This window comes from Momordica charantia (assembly GCF_013281855.1).
Source record: "Momordica charantia cultivar OHB3-1 chromosome 8 unlocalized genomic scaffold, Mcharantia_2.0 BLBB01000008.1, whole genome shotgun sequence".
In the NCBI taxonomy this organism is placed as follows: Eukaryota; Viridiplantae; Streptophyta; class Magnoliopsida; order Cucurbitales; family Cucurbitaceae; genus Momordica; species Momordica charantia.
In genome coordinates, this window is record NW_028275166.1 from 12,739,237 (window position 1) to 12,750,000 (window position 10,764).

Genomic DNA, 10,764 nt, shown 5'->3' on the forward strand with positions numbered 1-10,764 from the left:
AGTTTAACTAGTTAAAATATCAATATGTTCTTCTTATTCTATTCACTTTTTAAATTGCTGTTTGTGTTGGGTCTTTGTGTTTGATACACAAATCAAAAATCAAGGGAGAATGTTGAGAACATTTAGATCTATTAGCACAAGCTTTTTAAGTCTCATTTTTAGGTTGATAACTTGTTTAGTTGGATGATTTTTAAGAATCGTTTTCAAAATAGAAAAGGTATAGTAAATGGAAATAATATTTTGTTATTTCCTTATTTCCTTTTGTTTTGTTTACTGCTAATTTATCAACATCATAATTTTCTAGTTGAACTCAATTTAAATGTATTATATTTCCAAATTCGTTGAAAGAAAAAAAAAAAATAAATGGAAACACAAGTAAACGACATCTTTTCAAACAATTTTTAGCAAATAAAAACACACTCAAATTGCCTCTTTATGTTATTTTCATTCCATTGTGATGTTAATACTCATTCTATAATCACATGTGATTGTCGAGAATATACTAAAAACGATCAAATTTACACATAACAATGTATCAACTTTAAGCTTTTGAATTGATTTTTAACTAAAATTTCTTCGAGCATGTAGTGATGTGAATGGAATATCCACAATGCATTAAAAAGTCTTAGATATCATTATCATTAATTATTTCGAAAGTTCCAATTCTCTGTGTTCTAGAGTCGACGATTGGTTGTATAGTTTGTAAACACTAATTTTTTTTTTTTGCCATTTTAAACTTCAGTTTTGTATGTCGATCCTGAGTCTCTCATGGATAAGGCAGGTTGATTTGAACTAAAAAAAAAAAAAGTTCTGTTTTGAATATTTGAAAGATGCAATGTTAAATTGTGAGTGGATTTTTTAAGTTTTGTATTTGTTCTTGAGAAAATTATTGCAAATATAGTGTAAGGTTATTTAAATTTTAGGTCTGAAAATTACATCAGAAAATGCAAAAAGAGTGGGGGGGACGCTTAAATCTGAAAATCAAATATGAAAACATGAGCAAAAGGGTGATGCATCAATTTTATTCCTAAGAGCATAACAAAACTAGTTTCAGCATCTCAGTCCTTTCCATGACCTCTCCAGCAATCCCCCATTGTTAAGCAGGAGCGGTACTTGCGAAGACAATATGACCACTTATCAAGTATCTAGACATGAGAAAACCCGTTTCCAAGAATGTAAAACAGACTTATAAGATGTACAAATCCCGTCCGTTTCCACTCCGAAGAGGAAGGTTTGGATCATTCAATCTTATGTCGTGAGGGATGCCGTTGTGAATTTCCACCACTCATCTGAAGCGAATGCAGTTCATACCCTTCTAAAGTACGGCTTCATATCATAATCCTTGTGTATCTTTAGAGGTTTCATGGCTTCTTTCTTGATACCCCACACCAAACAACAAATGAAATAAACAAAACTCTTACCTGTCAAGATGAGACATCATACCTAAGATCTTCAAATCTCTTCATTAGGTTCGACTTGTACTCGTTCACTTTCACATCTTCAACTGAATTCGGTGCAGATTTGATAACCAAGATTGCCCCTGCTTTATGCAGAGCACCAACAGCTTCATCTGAAAAAATATATAAAAAACTAAATACGAAAATGAACATTTTGAAATGGATGCAGAGAACCATCTACATTGTCGCAGTTTCTAAACGTAAGAGGAAATGCAAAATCATTGTGTTAATTCCAATATCAGAACTCAGCAATAGACCCAACATCACAAATCCAGAAGTGCTATTCATATTTATGCATTGAACTCCTACGCAAAAAACTTGTCGTTCGTAGGGAAGATTAAAGCGTAAACAATAAATTAAAGTAATACCGGTATGATTAGAATTCGAACCTGAATGTGAGATGGCATGTAAAGCCTTCAAAGCTTCCTTACGTGTGCGATCGTCTTTGGCAGCCCCCAACATGTTTAAGAGCTCTTGAGCTCCACCCATCTCCACTATTTTCATTCTTCTTTCATCTGTAATTGCAAAGCATGAAAAGGCTTGGAATCAGATCTCAGCAATAAACTTAACAGGCTTGTCCTTGCAAGAAAAGTCAGCTGAGATTCCGAAAGTTACCAATAAATTCAGTGCAATCAGGTAAAACTAGATACAGACTATCTTCACTCTTAAGCATGTTTCAATTAGTCTTCTAAATTGGCCAATTTTGATCTAATCATCAAGGATAAAAGTTGAGAAGAAGAGTTTGATCGAAAGTCTCTTTTTAATGAGAAATCGAACTTTTCATTCAGAAAAATGAAAAATAAATAAACAAATAAATAAGAGGAAGAATAATACGCAAGATGTAAGATATCTCCTTACTCACTGATATTCAAAACAAGAACAAACAAGAGCCCTAAGGCTTACAATGGGGCCCAACCGTTAGAGAGGGTTGGGAGCTCTCCTACCAAGACAAAACATACCATTTCTAAGATAGACCCCTTGCATAAGTACTACCCCCTACAAAAGACTTGCCAAACAAACAAGGGGAATTTACCCCTTTGCCCTTCCTAACATAGAAGGGGCCTCACATCACCAGGGGGAGAAAGACACCTTGTCCTCAAGGTGAAAGTGTGGAAATTGCTGGCGGATGGTGGCTATGGTTTCCCAAGTGGCTTCGTGTTCCGATAAGTCTTTCCACTCCACAAGGAGCTCCCAATCGCCGGTGTCAGCATTCCGACGGATGCCCATAACGTCCAACTGCCACCCACTCGTAATTTTCAGAAAAGGTCGGGGGGTGGGTTTGGATGCTGTGCTGTTCTCCCACTGCACGTTTCAGCTGTGATACGTGGAAAACTGGGTGAATGGTGGCGTCGGCTGGCAATTCCAATTTGTAGGCAACGGAGCCCACACGGTCCAGCACTTTATAGGGGCCAAAGTACTTCGGGGTTAACTTCTCACAATGCTTCTTTGCAAGGGACAACTGATGGTATGGGCAGAGCATGAGGTAGACGTGGTCTCCCACTGCGAATTCCACATGGCTACGGCGGCGGTCGGCAAACTTCTCATTCGGTTTTGAGCATCGGCCAGATGGTTTTTCAAACACTGGAGGGCTTGATATCGCTCAGCCAATTGCTGGTCTAGGGTGGCGTTGGCAGTCCTTTGATCACCATAAAAAATCAGGGCGGGAGGGGCGCAGCCGTAAACGACGTGGAATGGGGTGGTGTTGATCGAGATGTGGTACGTAGTATTGTACCAATATTCTGCCCATGCCAGCCAACTACTCCATGCCATACCTTTTCCGAGCAAAAATAGCGTAGATACATTTTGACACATTTGTTGACGATCTCGGTTTGGCCGTCCGTCTGATGATGGTAGGTGGTGCTCTGGTGAAGCTGGGTGTCTTGTAGGCGGAATAGTTCCATCCAGAAATGACTCGAGAAAATTTTGTCATGGTCAGACACTATCGAACGCGGAAAGCCATGAAGACGAACCACTTCTTTCACGAAGGAGGTTGCGATGGTCTTAGCCGAAAAGGGGTGACAAACCAGTATGAACTGGACATATTTACTCAGCCGGTCCACTACCACAAAGATCACATCATTAGACGCTGATTTTGGGAGGCCTTCATTGAAATCCATAGAGATGTCTTCCCATATTCGATCGGGCCGCGGGAGGGGTTGCAGCAAACCAGCCGGTGATGTGGTGAGCGATTTGTTCCGCTGGCACACGTCACACTGCTCGACGTACATCTTCACATCCTATTTCATACCCTGCCAATACAAATCACTGGTCAGCCGTTTAAGGTTCTTAGAAAACCCGAGTGTTCATCGAATACCGAATCATGGTAAGTATGAAGGGCAGCCTTAATGAGTGGGGAATTCTGGGTGAGGACCAGACGTCCTTTATACATAAGCTTCCCTTGCTGCAACGAACAAGGGCCTCCAACGTTGCACAGCGAGGACAATGGCCATCGGCTCATGTTCATACACCGATTTCTGTTGGTGGGCTGAGGACAAGGCATGGCTGAAGAAAGCAATCGGCCGCTGTTCCTGGGATAACATTGCCCCTAAGCCCGTTCCGGAGGCGTCTGTCTCGACCACAAAAGACTGACTGAAATCGGGTAGGGATAGAAATGTTCGAACGCTTTTGTTGCAGCGTCAGACCAAGCATAGGAGTCATTCTTCAAGAGTTGGGTAAAGGGGGCGACAATGGCACCGTAATTCTCCACAAATCGGTGATAGTAGCCCGTGAGACCAAGGAATCCCCTGAGTTCTCGAAGATTCGACGGCGTCGGCCATTGGATCATGGCCCGCACCTTCTCGGGGTCAGCCTCTACACCCTTGGCTGAAACCCAATGCCCCAAATACTCGATTCTCTCCCGGGCAAATTGACATTTCTTCATGTTGGCATACAATGAGTGCTCCTGCAATATATTGAGGACTACCGCTAGGTGGGTAGCATGAGAGTCTAGGTCCGGGCTGTAGATCAGAATATCATCAAAAAATACCAATAAAAACCTCCTCAAGAAGGGCCGAAAAATCCGATTCATCAGTGCTTGGAATATAGCCGGGGCGTTGGTGAGGCCAAAGGGCATTACTAGAAATTCGTAATGACCATCGTGAGTCCAGAAAACCGTTTTTTCCACGTCCTACTCGTGTACTCAGATTTGGTGGTACCCCGATTTGAGGTCAATTTTTGAATAGATGGACGATCCGTGGAGTTCGTCTAATAATTCTTCAACCACTGGAATTGGGAATTTGTCCGGCACCGTCGCGTTATTTAACGCCCTGTAATCCACGCAGAATCTCCAACTCCCGTCCTTCTTCTTGAACAACAACACTGGGCTGGAATATGGGCTCACACTGGGGCGGATGATTACTGCCGTCAACATCTCTCTGATCAAACGTTCGATCTCGGTTTTCTGAACACGCGGGTAGCGGTACAGTCGTACATTCACTGGCGGTTGACCCTTATTGAGCAAGATTCGATGATCGACTTCTCTTTTTGGAGGAAGGCCCTCTGGAATTTGGAATACTGATTGGTACTCAGTGAGCAATTTGTCAATTGAGTGTGGTATCGCCACTGGAGGGATAGAATCAGAGGACTAGATCAGGTATCCAGTAATCGCACGAAATTCCACCAGAAACCCTTGGTCTTGAATGTCTGATGAACGAGCTAATCGTTTTAAGGATACTTCTGCCTTTGTCAGGGATGGATCACCCTTGAGCACCACCCGCATACCGCCCGCTTTGAATGTCATCGTTAGGGCGCCCCAATCGACTTCCATCGACCCCAGAGTACACAGTCATTGCATTCCCAACACCACGTCGATACCACCTAGTTCCAAAGGAAGAAAATTTTCCACAACAGTTAGTTCAGGAAGTTTTAACACTACTCCCTTACAGATACCTTTTCCCTTCATGGCTACTCCCAATCCCATAATGACCCCGTAGTTGGAGGTTTCCACTGTTGGTAGCTTCAAGGCTTCTACGAGTTTTTGAGAGATAAAGTTGTGCGTTACCCCACAATCAACTAGGACCACTACCCCCGACTGGCCGATCTCGCCTCGCAGCTTCATTGTTCCCGGCGTAGAAAACCCTACCACCGTGTTGAGGGATAGCTCGACTACTTCGCCCACCTCCTCGACTGCTTCTGGTTCCACCGTTGCTCCCCCATCCACATCCATGTGTTTGGGATCATCGTCGTGCGCTAGAAGAACTCGCAGCTTGTGATTTTTGCACCGATGGCCAACGGTGTAGTGTTCGTCACAACGGAAACAGAGGCCTTTTGCTTTACGCGTGTTGTACTCAATCTCATATAGACGTTAAAAAAGTTTCCTTACGATTAGGGTTATACACAGTGGGTGGCGTGGGTGTCCAGTTGGCTAGGGTCACGATGCGGGTCATTTCCGTAGGCGATGTTTTGGGGGCAGGTTGGGACGCCACTTGGGCCGGCCCACTTGTTGGGCTTTGAGCGCCTTCGAAGAAGGATTGAGTGGCCGTGGTCCAGTCTTCAATTAGTTGGGCCGCTCTCATAACCTTTCGTAGCCCAGTGATCTCCCTACTCAAAATCTCAGCCTTGATCAATGGGTGAAGCCCGTTTAAGAAGGTTCCCTCCAAAACCTCTTCTGACAGTCCTCGTACGGGCGCTGAGAATTCCTCAAACATTCGACAATAGTCTGCCACTGCCCCCGTCTGTCGTATTGCCAGAAAGCGAGCGCAGAGGTTGCCTTCCTGCAATGGCCGGAACTGTACAAAGAGCCTGACCTTTAGGTTGTCCCATCCGACGAATTCCTGGTTGTCTCTTGTCTCCCACCGGTACCACGATAAGGCGTCGCCATTGAAGTTGATAACTGCCACTGTTACCTTCTCGTTGTTCGTCAACCTGTGGATGTTGAAATACCTTTCGGCCCTAAACAACCATCCGTCAGGGTCGTCACCGTTAAAAACCGGCATCTCCACCTTCTTAAACTTGCTCCGGTCATAATAGCCTTCTTCCGTCTTCCCCATCAGGCTGGTCTCCTCCCTGACATCGATTGTCAACTCGATTCCTCCCGTTCCTTCAGGTTGCTTTCGCTTTACTCCGGAGGCGTCTCCGCCAGCGGAAGTTCCACCTTTTGATTTTGCTAACTCCGTGACCAGCATTGCCACGACCTTCCCTTGTTCCTCTATCCAATTGGATGACCTATCCAACTCTTCCATCCGATTGGATAACCGATCTAAGCTTTCCTTGATGCTCACCATTTCTTTCTCATTACTCTCGCAACGCTCTTCCAGCTGTCTCTGCGCCATTCTTCTCGTCCTCCCCAAGATTGAAGGCTCTGATACCAATTTGTAAGGTATCTCCTTACTCACTGATATTCAAAACAAGAACAAACAAGAGCCCTAAGGCTTACAATGGGGCCCAACCGTTAGAGAGGGTTGGGAGCTCTCCTACCAAGACAAACCTTCCAAAAGACAAAACATATCATCTCTAAGATGGACCCCCTTACATAAGTACTACCCCATACAAAAGACTTGCCAAACAAACAACTAAGGAGAATTTACCCCTTCGCCCTTCCTAACATAGGTATTCACAATAGGGGGCCTCACACAAGGGCATACAAATACTACAGCCCAACGAAAGAAGGCTCACCTAAGTAAAGGGACTCGAATCTAAAAGGATACCACTAAACTGATAATTACAAACAACTTAGAAACCGACCACGTAGGGAAGTAATAAATTTTAATGATCTCCCATACATACTCCTTGGTCACTCCATCCCCAAAAATTTATTCTCTCTCTCAATACAAACCCCACAAAGTAGCAAAGACTTTTACGAAAATCAGGCCACTACTCCTCTGGCTCTAACTGACCACAAAACAGCACAGAACAAGTCTGACACAGAAATCTTCCCTAGGAGAAGACAACAAAATCTCCTCCATCAAAGCCCAGCAACCCTGGTTATATCCCTCCATCAAAAACAACAAAAAGTTTGATCAAAAGTTAGCAAGCAAAAGCTGTAACAAAAGTTTTTCAGATAAGTTTAAGGTCTAGTTTCTATGAGAAAAAGAGTAAATGTATGGTCCCTACTGACTTCTTTTTATGCTAGACTATGACCCAATGACTGATTTTGTTAATCAATACAGCAAAACTCGCTAACACTTCTATTTCATGCTATTTGAAGTTGCAGTACAAAAGAGCTTCCCAAAACAGAACTTATTATTGATATTACAGGTAGAAACAGAAGGAGATCCAGAAAAATAACTTCCCTTGGGAGCAAAAGAAACATTCTGTTCCTCAAACAGCCACAAAAAGAAACAAAAAGAGAACATGCAAGCACAAGCCGAAAAAACTCTAAAGATCAAAAGAGTTTGCTGATTAAATTTGAAGATTTATGAAAGCTACAGTTATATGTATTTGTGACGGTGTCATGGTTACTGAATCTCAATAAAAGGTCTTCGAACAATTTTAAAGAATCCTGGGGAGGAAAATGTGATGGGCTAACAAGATCTACTGTTGATCCCAGGACAAAGTTTCAATGACAGATAGAAGTTTGAGATCAGTATTACAATCAATAGTTTCAAAAGCTTTAACCAATTCAGGAGAGGAAAAAGTGAGTATTGGTACCATCTATCGAAAAACGAGCCAATCTAGATGCTCCCATCCTCTTAAACAATGGATCCTTGACTTGTAAGAGCGCCACAGATTGCTGCATCAAGTCATCCCCTGTAGGAACAAATCTAACTCAACACAACGCCGTAAAGGGTTCGAAAACTAGAAATATTTCACATCCAAAGAAATAAAAAAACGCAATTTAGAGACAACGTTTACAGACCCATGTATGGAAAAATCTGGTATCCCAGAAATGTGGCAGTCCCAGCAAAGATTAGTTTCAATAACCATCCTACTTTTCTTTCAGCCTCCTTCTCGATCTCTGGAATTAACTCAATCTCAATCAGGCATTTAACAACAGTTAGAAAGAGCATGGAAACTCATCCAGTTCCTCTTACAAATTGAAAATATTCTTCTAGATCGAAGAGTAACCCACATCTCCAAACTTTTCTTAATGAATATCAAAACTCTACTTCAAAAAATTCTTAAAAAAAAAAGTCATAAAAGCACGAGCATATGAAAATAAGATTAACTGTATACTGAAATTTCTAATAATTGGTTAATTACAAGGTTCTAAGATTAAAAAAAATAATGATATTAATTAAATGATAGCCATCTAATAAGAAACCCTTAAATCCCATCTGGGAAACCAAACAACCCCTGTCTTCGGATGATAGAAAATAGAGCGATCGCCTCGAAAGAAATCAAAAGAAAACAGAATTTACCGCTCTCGGTGTAAGCTGAAAAAGTGCGAAATTGCAGGGTCCGCACAGGCTCTCTTCTGCAGAGATACTGAAACAGATGCATGTAAGGGGAAAAACCATGGAAGAAATTTCTCGAAGTTCGTGAGAGCGAGAGGAGAATTTTACAGCGTTAAGCTTCGGTTTGAGAATGCTCATGGTGCTGAACGGAAGCTCGGCCGCCAGCTCCGGCGCTGTGTCGACTCCGTCTTGCGGTTTTTATTGATTGACTTCCCAACTTCCCAGTGTTCTACTGTTCAAAACAATGAGCCTAAAAGAACACTGGGAAGTTGGGAGTCAATCAATAAAAACCAGAAACATCATAAACAAGATGAGTTTGACATTCACATGTATATAAAAGATTAAATATACTCTAATCTACCGGACACTGAGCACACTAACTTTTATCTCTACAAGTCAGAGCAATCAGGCGGTTAGAAGTTGCAGAACAACAGCTCCCTACGAGACAAAGGAGGATCATCATCAATGACACCACCCAGAGGTCCATTTCTTTCTAGTTGCTACCTTTGACCTCAGTGATTTCTTCTGTAGGGAGGCTGAGTCTGGCATTTCATCTCCAATTTGGAGCATCCGAACAAGTTTCTGCAGACCTTTTGGCTCTTGCGCTAAATTTAGAGGAAGTGGTTCAAATCTACATTTTCGAAAAATGCAAAATTTCTTCTACTGTTTAGCTTCTGGTCTATGTCCCGTCCCTAATTTTTATGTTTTGCTGATTCAAGGTACCCATTATAGATCTAGCGAAAATCAACCCATAGGATGCATAGTGCTTACAAACAAACACTAGAAATGGAGTGTCCTGTGAGAATTCAGTCGCGACACCCAGTTGCAAGTTGCAAAACACACGTTCATGACAATATCTACAGACGACAATTACAAAACTAGTGTACGTCGCGGCTGGTTGGGCCTCAAGGAGTTGGAAGAACATGGGAATCGGATTACCGTTGGGATATTCGGATTGTTGAGCCTCAAGGAAGCAAATCGCCAGTGCGGAAACAGAGTTCGCCCGCCGGTCTGCTTGTTGAGCTCCGTTTCCTCGTGGAATGTTTTGGTAGAAGTTTGGGAAGCCTCGAAAAATATGAGTGTCGCCGAATGTCGCGGCTGCAGGTTCGTCGCCGGAGAGAGGAATCACGTCGCCGGCGAGAAATGGGGCTGGGACGAGGGAGGAAGGGAAGGAAAACAGATCGAGGGAGAGAATGAGGGAAAGAGGAGTTGCGACCAAACTCAAAAGGATTTTTAAAAATTTAGGAAAAGATTAAGGAGAAAGGATTTTAATTAAAAAATATAAAAAAAATATCTCTTTTCAAAATTCAAAAAATAAATTCGTTTAAACTATTAAATCCATTCTTTTAAGTACAAATCCAAATTATAAGTCGAGAAAAAAAAAACAAATCTAAAGTAGAGGTGATGAAAAGAATGTGAAAAACCGACCTAAGTAATGTTGCTTGATTGGTTTGACTACTGATTCCATAAATTGGGTGAATTGATTTTAAAACCATCTTTTGAAAATACAAGTTTTCTACCCTGTTGCTCGGATACCAATGGGGCCATCCCTGGAATTTTTGGCAAGGGTGGGGTGGGATTCCCAATTATTTACTTATAACGATATTGGGTCACCACCAATGTTTCCAATTTCGAGCAACATGTCGATGTGTCGAGCAATTGGATTACTATCACTGTTTCAAATTTCGAGCGACATGTCGACGTGTAGATCACCTCCACATTGATACGAGGGAGAATGTCGTTTTTTCTAATGTCGACGGTATGTCGAGGAAATATCCAGGACATGTCGTTTTTTTTTTACTTATAATCTATAATTTTTTTTTTAATAATTTGAAAAGATATGGTGTCGATGGATATTCAGTTAAATAATTTGCTCATTCAAATTTGGCCAGAGATTATATGTTTATTTGAATTCAAAGAAAATATCATCTTTGAGTTAAATTATATCACCACTATTTGTCTATAATAAATTT

The 10,764-nt window shown here is 41.9% G+C and overlaps 1 protein-coding gene and 1 pseudogene across 3 annotated transcripts; both read right to left on the reverse strand.

The window, feature by feature from the left end:
* Positions 1-996: 996 nt before the first annotated feature.
* Positions 997-10,031, reverse strand: LOC111018388 (uncharacterized). 3 transcript variants are annotated; one of them, XM_022294444.2, is made up of 7 exons: positions 9,731-10,031; positions 8,900-9,041; positions 8,756-8,822; positions 8,254-8,352; positions 8,046-8,144; positions 1,847-1,972; positions 997-1,570 (listed from the first exon to the last, which is right to left on the reverse strand). In XM_022294444.2, the coding sequence occupies exons 2-7, from the start codon at positions 8,927-8,929 to the stop codon at positions 1,425-1,427; spliced, it is 567 nt and encodes a 188-aa protein (XP_022150136.1). In that variant the 5' UTR covers positions 8,930-9,041; positions 9,731-10,031; the 3' UTR covers positions 997-1,424. The 3 variants fall into 3 exon arrangements, with proteins under 3 accessions (XP_022150136.1, XP_022150134.1, XP_022150135.1); XM_022294442.2 differs by having other exon boundaries at positions 8,900-9,052; XM_022294443.2 differs by having other exon boundaries at positions 8,900-9,052; positions 9,173-10,031.
* Positions 2,286-8,039, reverse strand: LOC148209538 (uncharacterized; annotated as a pseudogene).
* Positions 10,032-10,764: the final 733 nt, after the last annotated feature.

What these genes read in the sequence shown, in the direction of transcription:
- LOC111018388 (XM_022294444.2), bottom strand. Translation starts at nt 8,929, where the DNA reads ATGAGCATTCTCAAACCGAAGCTTAACGCT. An exon ending in TCAAACCGAAGCTTAACGCT is followed by an intron (nt 8,823 to 8,899) that starts GTAAAATTCTCC and finishes CATCTGTTTCAG; the next exon opens with TATCTCTGCAGAAGAGAGCC. An exon ending in ACATGCCATCTCACATTCAG is followed by an intron (nt 1,571 to 1,846) that starts GTTCGAATTCTA and finishes ATATTTTTTCAG; the next exon opens with ATGAAGCTGTTGGTGCTCTG.